We start from the raw sequence: 18,973 nt of genomic DNA, 5'->3' as shown, positions 1-18,973 counted from the left end.
CTGGCTGCCACCATTCATTAATGCATCCAGGCCAATTAAAATTTGTAGATTGATTCAAGGGAACAGATTGAGATCAATATCCAGGTAAGAAGTCAGGGCAGGCAGCGAAACAGTGTGGTCAGTTACAGGTAGATGGGTCAGGAACCAATACAACAAATAGCGCACCCAGAAACTCATTCAGGAAGAACCTATAGTCTGGCATTGAATCCAGGTCTCTGGTGGCCTTTGATTTTGAAATTTTGTTCTGGTCCATGACGTGGCCATGGGCATCACCATCTTGAAAATGAAATGGAGAGCTGCACAATGGAGCGCTCCTGACACATCCATACATACATATATACAAGCCATTCAAGCACAGGATACACAGTAGGCTACTGTATCGCTATGGGGGCAGCCATTCAATTCTGAAAAAGGAGAAAATGCACAGGATACACAGCAGATAACAGATAAGATCTATAACCTACAACAGGATTCTTCAAAGCTTATCTATTATCTACCGTATATCCTGTGCTTGAATGGCTGCCCCCATGGCTACACAGTAGCTTGTTTATATAAACTATAGTAGTACTTATCTGTTATCTACTGTGTATCCTGTGCTTGAATGGCTGCCCCATGGCTACACAGCAGCTTGTTTATATAAACTATAGTAGTACTTATTTGTTATCTTCTGTGTATCCTGTGCTTGAATGGCTGCCCCCATGGCTACACAGCAGCTTGTTTATATAAACTATAGTAGTACTTATTTCATATCTACTGTGTATCCTATGCTTGAATGGCTGCCCCCATGGCTACACAGCAGCTTGTTTATATAAACTATAGTAGTACTTATCTGTTATCTACTGTGTATCCTGTGATTGAATGGCTGCCCCCATGGCTACACAGCAGCTTGTTTATATAAACTATAGTAGTACTTATCTGTTATCTACTGTGTATCCTGTGCTTGAATGGCTGCCCCCATGGCTACACAGCAGCTTGTTTATATAAACTATAGTAGTACTTATCTGTTATCTACTGTGTATCCTGTGCTTGAATGGCTGCCCCCATGGCTACACAGCAGCTTGTTTATATAAACTATAGTAGTACTTATCTGTTATCTACTGTGTATCCTGTGCTTGAATGGCTGCCCCCATGGCTACACAGCAGCTTGTTTATATAAACTATAGTAGTGTTTCTGCAGCAAACACATCAGTTTTTCCAGTTCAGGGCAACACTACATTATATTTTCATTACTTTAAAATACTTTTATTTTTTTGTTGTTACTATTCATTTAATTGGCTTTTGGCAATCGTTTTGTCTCTCTTCCTATTTACAAAATGTTGGGAGGTATGCCATCCAGTTGCAAGGTATTAAAATAGACTCCTATGGCAAAAAAACTGTCTTTATTATCTTTTCTTGCTTTTAATACCACTGGGAATAATAAAACACCAGCCAGGTGGCCACCCAGTTCCAACATGGTGGAGTATTTTTCTGTAGTTCTAGTTAATTGGTTCATTTTGGTGCCAATTTATAGTCATTTATTAAACGGCATCCCGCAGTGGGCAAGACATTTTCCCTGACATGTAACTGAAGATAAGGCCTGCCATAAAGCATCACAGAGCGTTGCCTTCCAAAGCCGATGAGACAGAAGTGGACCACGTCTCTTGACTGACTGAAATTAGCCAAATGCAATGGATCTTCTCTTTAATGGCGACCGTGTATATGACAAGCCGCTGAGTATCGCAGAGGTTCCAAAAAGCATCAGTAAGAGTCGTTGCCTGGGAGTCTGGATGAGCACCAGGTGGAATCTTTAGGAGGACACACAAGGCTTTGAATGGTGTGTCTGTGTCACCAGGCCTCAGAGCCCATTCATCTTCCCACAGCAGCCATTGATTTCACAGCGTAGCTATAATTACACAGCAAAGTGTACAGGGCTTGGATGGGGCTCTGCGGATAATAACAGGGCCCAGCTGACAGGCAAGGGAAATAACAGCCTAATTGTTCTGCTGAGCGGAGTAGTGTAATCCTGACTCTGATTTATTGCAGGCCTGGTAAATAACACTAGTGCGGGGCGAGGAGGGAGAGCCAGAGACAATAGATACGGGATGATTGAAGTATAGGCATGAAAACAATATACATTTATATGTTACGCTGCCAAACTACAGGAAGAAATGGTTTTTTTATATTAGATTTCATTACTACATCTCTGTAATACAATCTAAGTCTGACTCACACGTGATACCGACATTCTACATTCTGCAACTTGCACATTCCTAAACCCTCTTTACCTACATCAGGTTCACTTAAAGGAGAACTAAACCCTAAAAATGAATGTGGCTTTGAAAATGCCATATTTTATATACGGAACAGCCTAAATGTTCAGCTTCTCAATAGCAGCAATGATCCACATACCTCCCAACATATTCAAAATAGAAAGAGGGACAAAAAGTGTTGGTGCATGCAGCGTGGGGACAATTTTTGACCACGCCCATTTTATGGCCACACCCCCTGATGACCATGTTCATTTTAGAAAATTTGGCAGGTTATGAAATTTTTGAACATATTTCTGGGTTTTATGTATTAGAACAGTTTTAGTGAATGTGAATTGTCCTTTAAGCTGCAAATCACAGTTTCCCCAAGAGACCTGCTTATCTTAAATTGTTACAGTTGTTTCTTTGCTTATCTTAAATTGTTACAGTTGTTTCTTTGCTTATCTTAAATTGTTACCATTGTTTTTTTGCTTATCTTAAATTGTTACAATTGTTTCTTTGCTTATCTTAAATTGTTACAATTGTTTCTTTGCTTATCTTAAATTGTTACCATTGTTTCTTTGCTTATCTTAAATTGTTACAATTGTTTCTTTGCTTATCTTAAATTGTTACAAATGTTTCTTTGCTAATCTTAAATTGTTACCATTGTTTATTTGCTTATCTTAAATTGTTACCATTGTTTCTTTGCTTATCTTAAATTGTTACAATTGTTTCTTTGCTTTATCTTAAATTGTTACAAATGTTTCTTTGCTTATCTTAAATTGGGCCAAAAGCCAATTAGGTTTTACAAACTTTGTATCTTTTTCTGGCTGTTCAGTGCAGGGGATCAAAGAGAAAGTTGGGACATTTCAGTAACAATCCGGGACTGCGGGTTGAGATGTCAAAATCGGGACTGTCCCGCGAAAAACAGGATATGGATCCAGGACTTCAAACTTGTCACAGGGGGTCACCATCTTGGAAAGTGTCTGTGACACTCACATGCTCAGTGGGCTCTGATTGGCTGTTGAGAAGCTAAGCTTAGGGGTTGTCACTAATTATCCAGCAGAAAATGAGCTTCCCCTGTAATATAAGCTGATGCTACAGGTTTGCTGATTATTAAATTCTGATGCTAATTGCACTGGTTTCTGAGCTGCCATGTAGTAATTATCTGTATTAATTACTAATCAGCCTTATATTGTGACATTTCTATTCTATGTGTACTGTATATTGTGAGTGGGTCCCTAAGCTCAGTAAGTGACAGCAGCACAGAGCATGTGCAGTGAATCAGCAGAAAAGAAGATGGGGAGCTACTGGGGCATCTTTGGAGACACAGATCTTTACTGCTAAAGGGCTGTGGTTGCCTTGGGCTGGTACAGAAGCACAAAACACAATGTACAACATTTCTAGCTACTTCTTTAGTTATGTTTTAGTTCTTCTTTCAATAATTCCTACTGAGTTACTGTGTCTGTTGAATAAGGCATCACAGTTTATATGGACTTCTACTCCTTATACAGATATGGGACCTGTTATCCAGAAAAAAGGAGAAAAGCACAGGTTACATAGTTCATAACAGATAACCTCTGTCCAATACAATGGTGTTTTATATGTTATATACTGTGCCTTTTCTCCTTTTTCCAGCTTAAATTTGTTGCCCCGTGGCTACGCAGCAGCTTGTTATGTTATAAACTATAGTAGTGTTTCTGAAGCAAACACACCAGTTTTACCAGTGCAGGGCAACACTACATTATATTTTAATTACTTTGAGAAACTTTCAGTTCTTGGTGTTACTGTTTCTTTGAGAAATATGATTATATACCTACTTAAGCATTTCTTCTTCAATATAAGCCATATAAACCAATATAAATCTTGGCCAGCCTTTGTTCATCATTCCCTTTTTTAGTCATATTGCCTTTCTCTGCACTAGCTATAATGTATTTTGTGCACTTTATGAAACTAGAGCAAGTATTTGGCTCCGCATTTGTTATTTCTTTCAAACAGAGAAATGCATGAAATTGTTGTTGGAGGAAAAAGACAAAGGTTTGGAAATTCATTGAAGGAAAACTATTTATATGGGAATGTATTTCTAAATGAGCTTGTGGCTGGGCCCTGTAACAAGTTTACAGATATATAGAAACATTTGTATAACACGCACCGTGATATTATTCCAGGGTATCCAGACTAGCAAATAAGCTCTCACCCCAAATCTCCCCATAACTGGCTGGATCTCTTAACTTATAACAAGGTTAAATGTAAATATATATATACATACATATATATATATATATATATATATATATATATATATATATATATATATATATATATATATAGAAACATTGGGGTAACAGTCACCCTGCTATAGTTCCAGGGGTACCCAGGGCACAAATAAACACTCACCCCAAATCTCCCCCTAACTGGCCTTCAGGCTGGGCCCCCTTAGCTCATAACAAGGTTACAGATATATAGAAACATTGGGTAACAGTCACCCTGCTATAGTTCCAGGGGTACGTAGGGCACAAATAAACACTCACCCCAAATCTCCCCCTAACTGGCCTTCAGACTGGGCCCCCTTAGCTCATAACAAGGTTACAGATATATAGAAACATTGGGGTAACAGTCACCCTGCTATAGTTCCAGGGGTACGTAGGGCACAAATAAACACTCACCCCCAAATCTCCCCCTAACTGACCTTCAGACTGGGCCCCCTTAGCTCATAACAAGGTTACAGATATATAGAAACATTGGGGTAACAGTCACCCTGCTATAGTTCCAGGGGTACCCAGGGAACAAAGAAGCACTCACCCCAAATCTCCCCCTAACTGGCCTTCAGACTGGGCCCCCTTAGCTCATAACAAGGTTACATATATATAGAAACGTTGGGGTAACAGTCACCGTGCTATAGTTCCAGGGGTACGTAGGGCACAAATAAACACTCACCCCAAATCTCCCCCTAACTGGCCTTCAGACTGGGCCCCCTTAGCTCATAACAAGGTTACAGATATATAGAAACATTGGGGTAACAGTCACCCTGCTATAGTTCCAGGGGTACCCAGGGCACAAAGAAGCACTCACCCCAAATCTCCCCCTAACTGGCCTTCAGGCTGGGCCCCCTTAGCTCATAACAAGGTTACAGATATATAGAAACATTGGGGTAACAGTCACCCTGCTATAGTTCCAAGAGTACGTAGGGCACAAATAAACACTCACCCCAAATCTCCCCCTAACTGACCTTCAGACTGGGCCCCCTTAGCTCATAACAAGGTTACAGATATATAGAAACATTGGGGTAACAGTCACCCTGCTATAGTTCCAAGAGTACGTAGGGCACAAATAAACACTCACCCCAAATCTCCCCCTAACTGACCTTCAGACTGGGCCCCCTTAGCTCATAACAAGGTTACAGATATATAGAAACATTGGGGTAACAGTCACCCTGCTATAGTTCCAGGGGTACCCAGGGCACAAAGAAGCACTCACCCCAAATCTCCCCCTAACTGGCCTTCAGGCTGGGCCCCTTAGCTCATAACAAGGTTACAGATATATAGAAACATTGGGGTAACAGTCACCCTGCTATAGTTCCAAGAGTACGTAGGGCACAAATAAACACTCACCCCAAATCTCCCCCTAACTGACCTTCAGACTGGGCCCCCTTAACTCATAACAAGGTTACAGATATATAGAAACATTGGGGTAACAGTCACCCTGCTATAGTTCCAGGGGTACCCAGGGCACAAATAAGCACTCACCCCAAATCTCATCCTGCCTATTTTCTAATTGATATTATTGTTTTTTTCCCCTGATGAAGACCATTTAGCGGTCGAACCGCGTAGAGACTTTTCGTACTATATTCTTGTATAATAAGTTTTTTCTTTCGTGCGGGCAATCCTCTTTTGTGATTTTTTCCCAAATCTCCCCCTAACTGACCTTCAGGCTGGGCCCCCTTAGCTCATAACAAGGTTACAGACAAAAAGAAACAAGATATTTTCCAACCATAATCAGTAACAGAGAATGTAGGGCTGCCGTGCAGGTACTGGAGTCGCAGGTCAGATGTTTACACAGATTATAACAATGTTGTAGTGTTCATCAGTCTGTCAGTAGGTACATGACCTTTCTCACCCCTCTCTCTCTCTGATCTGTAGCACAATTGCTCCTTGTACTTGAGCTGTAATTGCAATTATCTCTAATGCCGGATTTGTCTCTGGTTCCAATAAGCCGTTGGTATAGGCAAGACTTATTAAACAATTGGTTCATTTACAGGGCTTCCATATATAAACCAACAATTCTTCTTCTTTCAATAAACTGCTGTGTTGCTTCAAATAACCTCTTCCTGGACTTGCTATCTCTCCATATAACTGCCTCCTATTATAAATCTTATCTTTTACTGATCAGACACTAAAATGTCTGCCTGCATTGTACATATGGGCTATAATAAACCTGAAATTTATGGGGGAGAGATATAAATCTACTCAAGGGTCTGAAACGGTTATGTACAGGCTGCAGGCCAGTAACTGTAAATCCAGAACTTCTGTCATCCTTATCCAGCAAATGCTAGCTGAGCATTCTGGGAGTTTTACTTGAATGAGATCTTGAGGTCCATAGCTTGGATGGTCTAGGATTGAAGGACACGTTCATGAGATATTATGGTCTGAGGCTCAGATGAAGCCCTCTAAGGAATGTTTATTGTCCATGGCCTGCACAAAGTACTTATCATGAAATTAAAGCAAAACTCACAGAAATTCCAGTTCACAAATTACCATCAAGGAGACCCCTGGCTGTTTGAAGACCATATTACATTTTATAAGCAGCAGTAACGTGGAATAAGGTAATTAAAATGGCAGTGTTGGACCATGATCTCCTAGAGAACATCCAGTTGAATGATGGGACTACTGTCTTCTTCATACATTTAAACTCAGCTTCAGTTTTTAACAGAAGCATCCATTAGCTTTTGCTGCATTGTAAATTTGCATTGTTCTCAACCCAGAACTCCTAACTCGCGTCTCCTCCTGCCTGTCCGCTATCTCTACCTGGATGTCGCAACGCTACCTTAAATTAAACCTCTCTAAAACTGAAATGGTTCTCTTTCCTCCAAGAAACACCAGTAGCATCCCCGAAGTATCCATCATAGTTAACAATTCCACTATCACCCCCTCTCCCCAGGCCCGGTGCCTTGGGGTTATCCTAGATTCTGCCCTGTCATTCACTCCTCATATCCAGTCACTTATTAAATCATGTCACTTCCACCTAAGGAACATATCCAAAATACGATCATTTATCACCCAAGACGCTGCCAAAATTCTTATTCACTCTCTCATCATATCGCGTCTAGACTACTGTAACTCTCTTTTAATTGGCCTCCCCCTCCAGAGACTGTCACCTCTCCAGTCCATAATGAACACTGCTGCGAGGCTCATACACCTCAGCAACCATCATCCTCTGCCTCGCCATTCTGTCAATCCCTGCACTGGCTTCCGTTACCTTTCAGAATCAAATTCAAATTAATGACACTGACTTTCAAAGCACTTCACAACTCTGCTCCACCCTACATCTCTGAACTCATCTCTATATACTCACCCACTCGCTTACTTCGCTCCTCTACTGACCTGCTACTCAACTCTTCTCTCATTACCTCCTCACATGCTCGCATTCAAGACTTTGGAAGGGCTGCACCCCTCCTCTGGAACGCTCTCCCACGATCTGTCCGACTTTCTCCCAACCTTTCTGCTTTCAAAAAAATCTCTGAAAACGCACTTCTTTCGAGAAGCCTACCCTCACTCTGCTTAACTACCAAACGCAACACCACATTTCTCACCCGCTTACTTCGATCTTGCCCACTCCCACACCTTGTGTATTACTCCCTTCCCTTTAGACTGTATGCCTATGCATAGGGCCTTCCTCACCTCTTTGTACCTGTATTGATTGTGATGTTTGTTACTCCATATATTCTATGTATGTAATTCATGTGATGTAGTTGTATAATCACAGTTACTTTACAGTGCTACGCAATATGTTGGCGCTATATAAATACATGTTAATAATAATAATAATAATAATAATTGTACACCCACAAACATCTATTAATTCATGAGTACCTGTCCTGCCTTATTTACTGGCTAGAGAATTATAATCTAAATGTTCCTGCTCACCTCCTCCATTCCTCTCTGTTTCTCACCTTGTTGCTCCTTACCTCTCCCATTCATTCCATCTCTGAATTCCTCTCTATGCTCTGTATGATATCCTCCTTCCATTTTTTTTCAAAATTAAACTCATAAAAGGTCATTTACAACTGCAAGTGCAGTGTGCAAAGGACAATTCTGGATACATATAGTCATGCTTTTTACCCAATACAACATTCCCCCAGAATTCCACCATAATTGTGGCCACATGGGGAGCTACACCTGCAAATTTAACGCAACTTGTGGATAATAGCTTCGGGGTTACATCACTTAATATATTGGCACAAGTCTACTTCACCTATTGACACAACTCATTGTGGGAAACCTTTGTTACAGAAGCTCTGTGGTTCCACAGTGTCACTTTCCCATGATGAACAGAAGAGGCAGGATGGACATAATGAAGCTTAGCACAAGTATATGGTAGTGCAAGGTGAATGCTTGGATGTAAGTACCCTTAATAAACAATAAGAGCAACAAGTGGTTCCCAACATGTTGCTCGCCAACCCTTTGGATGTTGCTCCCAGTGGCCTCAAAGCAGGTGCTTATTTTTGAATTCCAGGTTTGGAGGCAAGTTTTGGTTGTATAAAAAACAGGTGTACTGCCAAATAGAACCTCCTGTAGGCTGTCAGTCTATACAGGGGCTCCCGGTAGTCAACCACAGCCCTTATTTGGCACCCTCAGATCTTTTTTCATGCTTGTGTTGCTCTCCAACTTTTTTTTTTAAATTTGACTGGCTCACGGGTAAAAAAGGTTGGGGATACCTGAGCACAACATGTAAAGACCACTTATTGGCGCAACTAGACAACATCTGATCAGTCTTGACAGGCATGAGGGGATGCATCATTGTTCTATGCTTATTACTTATAGTACATAGTACTCTAAGTACAAATGCCACCCCAAACTAAACGTTGGCCCTGCTTTACCCTATCAACCATTGTGATCATGTGATCAATACTGCTACAGTATATATTCAGTCATGCTTTATTTAAAGCTCAAAACAACTCCCCTTAATATCCTTCTTTAATGCCTGGTACAACCAACCTAACTCAAAAAAAGGGTTAACAACTCATCCACATCTGCCTCCCCCACCCCCACCCTAGAACTACAGAGGAGACACTTTAAATAAGTGAGACATGACAAGCTTATAAAATGAATGTTCAAATACACCCAGCGATGATCCATGCATATTGAAACTCCGCGCCGCTTATAGTAATTTTTTGACCTGAATGCAAATGTTTTGTTTCAAGGGCAATGTAACTCACGCAGGTATTTTAATTAGGCCCTGTGCCGCATTAACACCTTTAAATCGTAAGCCCGTCTGACACTCGGGGCTCCGGCAGAGCCAGCAGCAGCTTTGGGAGATCTTGCTAAAGGTGCATTTTGTAACATAAAATATTAACAAGTGGAAAAACAAAAATAATGAGTATGAACGGGAAGCATTAGCAAATGTGTTCTGGTTATGTTGCTTTTGATAGGCGACATAAAAAGGATCCGTGCTTAATCTCCTAGAAGCAATGGCGCCTTCATTTTGTTGTAAAACAAATCTTTGGAACGATCTAATGTTACTTTTTGACAATATAATTATATTTACTTTTTTTGGTTTATCAGTACAAACGCTTGTCAGGGAGTTCCAGAAGAATTCCTTTATCATATTTATCTGGGCTACAAAAACATTGCAAGCATTGGTACTTTATCCGGATAAAAGAAAGGACAGTGAGAAGTGGTCACTTAGTGTAAGAAGTTTTAGTGTTCTGTCCTAGATCTTATAGGGGGCATGGGAAGAGACAGCAATGTATATATATATATATATATATATATATATATATATATATATATATTCTCTTATGTTGTCTATGAAAAGACACATTCCCAGCAGAAAAGACAGTTATAGCTACATGGTTCTATTTGGGCCCACCTGTCCACTGTAGGGATTCACCGAATCCACTATATTGGATTCTATAAAGTTTGATTCTGGCTGTAATCTAGGGAACACCCCTGAGTTGTGTTCCCCGAGGCTCTTGGCATTACTCTCCTCCCATGATCACCTTTCTCCTCCTTATATGTCTTCAGCAATCCCGACCCATGTGACTTCCCTTTGTTGGAACATTCCTCACTGTTGACAATTCCCTTCCCTAAATCTGACCCTGAGATAAAGGTTTCATGGAGATGTATTCATAGCGTAAGCATTTCGATTTCCATAACTGAGGGAAAATGGTGTGAAAGCATTTTTTCTTGGTCACTAAATTTCAATTACCCCTGTCAGTATTGCTCACATTTAAATATATGGAAAAAAGGCAACCAATGAGGCAGCTTTCAGTACTCAGTGAAGATTTATTGAGAGAAGGTATGTTCTCTGCAACATATTTATTACTATATGAAGATGAATAGTGGCCAAGGTCAATGGAAAAGCAAAATTTAGGGAAAACGCTGCACCTGTACTTCTGGTTGTCTTTTCGAATGGGGTCACCCCACAGTGTCTAAAGCACTGGTTGGGGGGAATACTACGACTAGAGGTTATTTATGATGTGATCTATAGATAATCAGTGGCAGAACTACTGGGGGTGCAACTGCACCAGGACCCGCACACCCTCGGGGCCCACTGGCAGTTTTCGGGCTTGCAAATACACCACAATGTTCGCTTCCAGAGGAGGGGGGCTCAGCTGCATGGTCTGCAACTGGGCCCCACACCGGTTAGTTACATTACTGTAGATAATGCCTGCGTATATTTTAGAAGACCATTGCCTAGGGACTAGAGAGTGAGCATTGAGAAAGAGGATACAGATATCCAAGTTCTATTTGCAGACATTCTTTCCAACTCTTTGGTGCTCTCCAACGATTTTAATTAGTGGGCCTTGTACTAGAAGAATAGATATCAATGCATTAAAATTTAACACAAGGAAGCCTGTGAAGCCCTTGAGCAGCTTTGGAGACCATAAAGGTCCTGTGAAGGTCTCCATCGGGTCTGTGGGCCTCCATTTGGACAGCCCTACCATACATTATCAAGGGAAGTGGCTTATTTAAAATAATTGCATGGATTTCGTATGTTGTTATGCTCACTGTGAAGATAGTTTGGTACAAAGGCAGATCTGAGTCAATCATCAAGAATGCTTCATTGGGCGTAATCTTACTCCTTCCACAGGCTCTGTTTTATACTAGAGCCAGGGGTGAACTAGTAGAGGAATCTACTTAAATGGATGTTCTATTGTGCACAAGAAGCAGAATGTCCGCTTTAAAAATGAGATTCCAGCCCTTAAAGACACAGGACATTTCTACTACAACAAAGTATTTGCCTACTGGGCATCATCTGGGACATCAACAGACAGGACATCCAGAACTATTGTAGGAAGCCCAGTAAATATTAGGACCAGGGGACGTGAGCTTATAAAGGGCTCACTTTTAAACGGCTCATGCTCTGCCCATGGTGTTAGAAGGCCCAAACATTTAGTTGTATGGGGCCTCAAAACAATGTATCAGAAACCAACTCTTCTCTGGCCAAGACTCCAACTCCCACAATACCTTTCACTTTTCTTTTATTCTCCATATTTCTAGGACTATTTATCACAGAACATGCAAGGCATGTTGGGAAATGGAGTCTTAGATGTAAGAAAGCTGATGTTGCAATGGAGTAGTGAGGGAAAGGGAAGAGACAGACAGGCACAGATTTTAATAGTAAATACATTTCCAAATAACTCTAAAATCATTGAAAATGCAATGCATGTATTTTGGAAAATCGATTAGAATTTTGCAAAATGAAAACTAGTTTTTTTTTGGGGTTAAAACCCCCTGTAATTGGGAATCTTGTGGTCTGGGGAGCAGTATTTGTCAGCCTCAGACCTTCCATAAATTCCATGACCAATGTCTGTAACAGTAAGTGGCAGCGATCCCAGGCAGGAACATGAGGTTTTAGGACCTAATGTACACAGAACATCTGGATATAAAATATGGCTAGTTAATTCCCTTCCCCATGGGCACTACAGAGAAATATGACAAATATTATGGGGTTTACATATTCCCTTTAACATTCACTGGCTTATACTTAAAGGTTCAGATGGCTTTGGGAAAGGACTTTACAAAAAATAAAATGCATGTGCATTTTAACAAAACAGACATTTTTGACAACTTTACAGCATAATCCTGGTTGCATGACTAATCACCAGATACTTCTTTTATTTTTGGGCACGTCTAATTTTACCAGATACTCAGTACTAGGAAGTGGGACTATTACTGGAGTATCTGAGTCACGTCTGATCTTTACAGGCATTTAACTCTGTAACAGAACGTCAGTCTCTTTGTGGCTGTAATTGATTACATCAAGAAGGCATTAATTACAGTCTGAGATCCAACAATGACGAGGCAGACTTCCTACAAACAATGTAATTAAAAAGTAACAATATTCATTACTCCGCCAGGGAAATTTGGGCTTCTGTTATTTTGATGAGAATTAATGGCCAAATGCCTCTTTGGATATTTATTTATAAAGCTGGCTGGGACCCCTTCAAGCTTGTAGCAATGGGAGCAACGATAAGTGATTTACTAGGGCCCAAGCAAAGGTACCCCACTTTCTGAAAAGTTTAAAGCAGAGGGAAAATAAAAGAACTCCAATGTGCCTCAGAGATTAAAGGGATACTGTCATGGGAAAAAAAAAAATTTCAAAATGAATCAGTTAATAGTGCTGCTCCATCAGAAATCTGCACTGAAATCCATTTCTCAAAAGAGCAAACAGTTTTTTTATATTCAATTTTGAAATCTGACATGGGGCTAGACATTTTGTCAATTTCCCAGCTGCCCCAAGTCATGTGACTTGTTCTCTGATAAACTTCAATCACTCTTTACTGCTGTACTGCAAGTTGGAGTGATATCACCCCCTCCCTTTCCCCCCAGCAGCCAAACAACAGAACAATGGGAAGGTAACCAGATAGCAGCTCCCTAACACAAGATAACAGCTGCCTGGTAGATCTAAGAACAACACTCAATAGTAAAAACCCATGTCCCACTGAGACACATTCATTTACATTGAGAAGGAAAAACAGCAGCCTGCCAGAAAGCATTTCTCTCCTAAAGTGCAGGCACAAGTCACATGACCAGGGGCAGCTGGGAAATTGACAAAATGTCTATCTCCATGTCAGATTTCAAAATTGAATATAAAAAAATCTGCTCTTTTGAGAAATGGATTTCAGTGCAGAATTCTGCTGGAGCAGCACTATTAATTGATTCATTTTGGAAAAAAAAATAAAAAATCCCATGACAGTATCCCTTTAATATCCAGGCTGTGCAACCTTCAGCCTTCTACTGATCCATCAAACTGGTCAACAGCTGGAGAATGGCATAGTAATGGCATAGTAAGCTACTCACACACAATTGTTTCTAGTTTATTGGAGATGCTGACTTGCTGCTAGATAGAATACATGGCGTGAAAGACATTATTCTTTTATACTGTGAATGCAAAAATAAATGGCTGCATTAGGCAGTCTATCAAGCATGTACATCTATTAGGTCCTTTCTTCTGACTTGCCTGCCTCCCAAATCTGCAAGGTGCCCCAACTCAGTTATCTGCAGAAGTGCCCGGGATTTTCTTTATTATCTGCCATTTATGTGCACAGCGTATTACAGGATCAAATATACATGCGGAGAAGCACAGCAGGGGCATCCTCAACAATTAGTGTTTGTACAATTATGCAATTAATCCATAATGTAAACATACAGAAAACATCCCCAATCCAAAAGAGCTCACAGTCTTATTATGGCTAATGAAAGTCACGTTGACAGAGCAGTGTTTGTGCCTACAACTGAGTGTACTGGATCAATGAGTAAGTGCTCTTTTGTGGGTAGAAATAGTGCCTAGTTGAGAAAATGTGTCTTTAGAAAAGTCGTTAAAAAGGTGCCATTGGAGAGAGATTTGAGAATGTGCCTTTCCGGATACGTGGGATGCTCAGACCAAAGGCTGGCAATGGAGAAAGGGCTCTTGTATATATAGTACAGCTTTAGTAATAGTATATATATATATATCTATAAATTGCAAATATCTAACAATATATACTTTTAGCTACATTAGGGTTATTGTATATTATCAGGGAAAGTAATAAAAGTCGGTAACGGAAAAACTATTCGCAATGCGAAAAGTTATGCCTTTGCGCAAACAAATTTTGCTTTGCGCAAATGTAATATAGCTTTTGCGAACCCGGAAACTGTTTAGCGACCACTTCCGACAGTGGAAGACCGTTTGCGAATTGTGTAGTTTGCGCCAATGCTCAGTAAATGTAATAAAACTTCTTACTGAAAAAGTTGTTATGTTTGCTCCAAAAGATTACGACACTTTCAAACACTTCTTAAGAGTGCACAATTAAAATTCAAAATGCAATAACAGTTTAAGGAACAATATTACATTTGGATTTTTATTCTTATTGGTGCGAATTGTTTTGCTCTTTGCGACTTTTATTACATTCCCCCCTATATCTCTAAGAGGCCCTCTGATTTCCTGGATCAGGACAATTTCCCTCTCTTCCCTTCCCTAAAACAAGACCTGGTGAAGAAGTAGTAACCGCTCTCTGATGCACGAGGAGATGTATACTCCAGAATTCCACTTTTTCTCTGATCATTCTTTACATTTGTGACCCCAAAAAGGAACAGTACTGAATATCTTTTACGCTGTATTTGTGAACTCATGTATGCATTGGAACCCTTGTGCATAAGTGCATTAAAGGAATCCAGAGGTTATGGCAGTATTCCCTAAGCATTGGCTAGTGAGCAACATGTTGCTTCCCAACCCTGCCAAACAGAGCCTCCCGTAGGCTGCCAGCCCACATTTGAACTACCAAATAGCTAGTGATGTAACTAGAGATGCACCGAATCCAGGATTTGGTTCAGGATTCGGCCTTTTTCAGCAGGATTCGGATTGGGCCGTATCCTTTTGCCTGGCCGAACCAAATCTGAATCCTAATTTGCATATGCAAGTTTGGGGCGGGAGGGAAATGGCATGATTTTTGTCACAAAACAAGGAAGTAAAAAATGTCTTCCCCCTTCCCACCCCTAATTTGCACATGCAAATTAGGATTCGGATTCGGTTCTGTATTCGGCTGAATCTTTCGAGAAGGATTCGAGGGTTCGGCCGAATCCAAAATAGTGGATTCGGTGCATCCCCAGATGTAACTAGAGTGCGCCGGACCCCCATGCAAAAAAATCTTCAGAGGGGCCTGTTGCACTCCGATCCCCATCTTCCCGCCCACTTCCAGCCCTGCCTCCACCCACTCCCCACCCCGTGCCAACTTGCATCCCCCTTCCTCATGGCAGGAAAGAGAGCGACTGGGGAGGTGGGGTTTTTTTTGTTGGCTATAGTTGAAGCAGATCCTGCAGTCTGGGAGCCCCTGTGACTGTGGGGTCTGCTTCCTCTATAGTAACACCACTGCAAATAGCCAATCACAGCCCTTTTTAACACCTCCTGGGACTATTTTCATGCTTGTGTAGGTCCCTGACTCTGTATATTTATAATACACAAAAGACATTAATATCTTGTAAATTATATCCTTATAAACGGTGAGTTGTGATGTCATCCGTTATAAATGGTGAGTTCTGATGTCATTTCTGTCACATGACTCACTGAAATTTGTGTATTATAATAAATAAAGTACCCCCAGTTGCAAAATATGAGGATATGGTCATGAAACTCCTCGGTAACTTATAATATCCTTATAGTTTACAAGAGGGGGTACTTTATTCACTATATATACATTTACAATGAATGGGATATAGGCATTCAACATTCATAATACATAGAGGTCAGCAGGTGTGCTACCAGCATAGAGATGCACTCATGAATGCACAATGCAGCATTTATTATCACTGTAACCCATATATACAGTCACGAGTGTTCCCTAAGACCATAACTCATTAGCAGTCTTCCCATACCCAGAATGAGTATTCACTGCCCAAGTGTAGGCACTGCCCTTCAGCTGTTGCTGGACTACAACTCACAAGGGGGTGGGGGCTGATGACAGTTCCAGTGCAACAACATCTGGAAGGCTGTGGCTTGGAGACACGTATTGTGTGTAGTATGATCATCAATGTACAGGTACGTGGAATAATGATTAAACTGGAGCTACTGAGTACATACTCCATACTACTGTACATTGCTGTGCATCAATACTATTTTACATTGATGTATATCAGGCAATTGATTAATTAAGCTACTTTATCTCCTACTTAATAAGTCAGTTTATATTTACACGGCTCACACAAGCAGCAGAATAATTCCCTTGGCATCTGGGGGGAAGCGATTGGATTGTGTTACATTGACATGCACAATACACTACCAAGACTGCCCAGCGCTCACTTATTTCTTATGCTGCTCTCTAACAAGCAGCTTTTATGTGCGGCCCCTGTAAGTCGAATGCTCCAGCACTAGGCATTTCATAGGCAGCCGAGCAATGAATTCATTTGTCCTGAATAAATGTAGATGGGAGCTGCTGTCCTGCAGATTGAGCGGATGCCCAGGCTATACTGGGTTACTATACACACTCACATATTCAGAGAGCACTTTTCATACATATACATTGAGAGAAGTGTTTATACACAGCGTATTTAGACACACACCTCCCTGCCCGTCCCCTCCCCAGCCAGGATCTTTTGTCAATGTCAGCAGTAGCCTCCCCCCCCATACCCACCCCCTCCCTGTGTAACAGACCAGCTTCAGCACCACTGAGCATGGACAGCGATAGATCCAGCAGCAGCAGACAGACACACAGACAGACAGACAGACAGACAGAGAGCCTGGGCTTACCTGAGTCAGTCTGGCCTGTAACATGAGCAGCAAGAAGATCATGGTGAAGAGGTGCATCGTATGGGGTGCAGGGGGGCTCCTCACACCTCTACATAGACCCCCGGGGCTAATCCTGCCCTCTTCTTCAGACTCACTCCACATCCGCCTCTTCCTTTCACCCACCCTCCCTTCTTCCTCCTGTCTCTGTTTTTTTGTCCCTTCCTCTCTCTCTCCCTCCCTCCCCTTCATTCTATCTCTCTCCACCCTTAATTCCTCAGTCCTCTCTTCCCTCCCTCTCTCCTTATTTTATTTCTTCCCTTCTTTTTTCTGTTCTTGCCCTCTACCCCTCCTTCGTCTCTCTCTCTCTCTCTCTCTCTCTCTCTCTCTCTCTCTCTCTCTCTCTCTCTCACTTCTCTTCTGCCAGTTTGATCTCTTCCTTAGCAATTCCTGTCTGTCTGCTCTCTCCTCTCCTGCTCTCTCAGTCCCATCACTCTCTTCCCTGTCACCTCACCTCTCCCACATTTTCCTTTATTCCAAATATATTTCCTTTTTCCTCTCAGCTTACCCCCATTGTTCTCCGGCTCAAATCTTACATCTATTCTCCCATATGATGATTCTTTCTCCCCCTTCCTTGTATCTTCAGTGCATTGAGCGTGGTGCCTCTTATCTCTATCCTTCTTCATGTAAGATCTTTCTGCCACTTCCCGGTGTTTAGATACCTAATTTCCCTCTCACCCTCCCTCTTCAAGCGCATGTCCCTCCTTTCATTTCCCTCTCCCAATCTTCTTTTCTCCCACAGTTAGAGTTCCCATCTATTCTCTCATCTGCCTATTGCAAGTGTTTCTCATACCCCAAACACATTGCTTTAATACTCATACACCAAACACATTGCTTTAATGTTCATACCCCAAACAAACACATTGCTTTAATGTTCATACCCCAAACAAACACATTGCTTTAATGCTCATACCCCAAACACATTGCTTTAATACTCATACCCCAAACAAACACATTGCTTTAATACTCATACCCCAAACAAACACATTACTTTAATGCTCATACCCCAAACAAACACATTGCTTTAATACTCATACCCCAAACACATTGCTTTAATACTCATACCCAAAACAAAAACATAGCTTTAATTCTCATATACTCATACCCCAAACAAACACATTGCTTTAATGCTCATACCCCAAACAAACACATTGCTTTAATACTCATACCCCAAACAAACACATTGCTTTAATACCCATACCCCAAACAAACACATTGCTTTAATACTCATACCCCAAACAAACACATTGCTTTAATACTCATACCCCAAACAAACACATTGCTTTAATACTCATACCCCAAACAAACACATTGCTTTAATACTCATACCCCAAACAAACACATTGCTTTAATACTCATACCCCAAACACATTGCTTTAATACTCATACCCCAAACAAACACATTGCTTTAATACTCATACCCCAAACAAACACATTGCTTTAATACTCATACCCCAAACAAACACATTGCTTTAATATCATTGTATATTCATATTATCCATTGTATTTTCTTTGATGATTTGATGCCCGTGACTCCCAGAATTTTCATAAGGCAAAAAAGCTGAATGAGCAAAACCTTGCTCCCAAAACTGTACAGATCTCTAATGTTAGAAACATCTCCCCTGTATTCACAGTTATACAATATCAAAAGAGATACATCAGACACATATTTATCACTCTCTGATGTCATAAAGTAACACATTTATACCTCCCTGATGCCGGACAGACCAGATGATCAGTAGCCTGTGTGATGTGAGCAGTCATGG

At 41.0% G+C, this 18,973-nt stretch overlaps 1 protein-coding gene and 1 long non-coding RNA gene across 3 annotated transcripts in view; one reads left to right on the top strand and one right to left on the bottom strand.

Moving 5' to 3' along the window:
- Positions 1-17,310, bottom strand: part of olfm2.L (olfactomedin 2 L homeolog) — a 160,235-nt gene extending 142,925 nt beyond the window's left edge. The window contains 1 exon segment of the mRNA NM_001094996.1: positions 17,172-17,310. Within this exon segment, the coding sequence (NP_001088465.1) occupies positions 17,172-17,213 (42 nt within the window). The 5' untranslated portion in view covers positions 17,214-17,310.
- LOC121401626 overlaps positions 1-18,973 on the top strand; it is a 116,817-nt gene that overhangs the window by 70,524 nt on the left and 27,320 nt on the right. The gene's annotated exons all lie outside the window — the stretch shown is intronic.

The sequence above is a fragment of the Xenopus laevis genome, chromosome 3L (genome assembly GCF_017654675.1).
Source record: "Xenopus laevis strain J_2021 chromosome 3L, Xenopus_laevis_v10.1, whole genome shotgun sequence".
Lineage (NCBI taxonomy): Eukaryota > Metazoa > Chordata > Amphibia > Anura > Pipidae > Xenopus > Xenopus laevis.
This window is presented reverse-complemented; position numbering and strand designations above follow the sequence as displayed.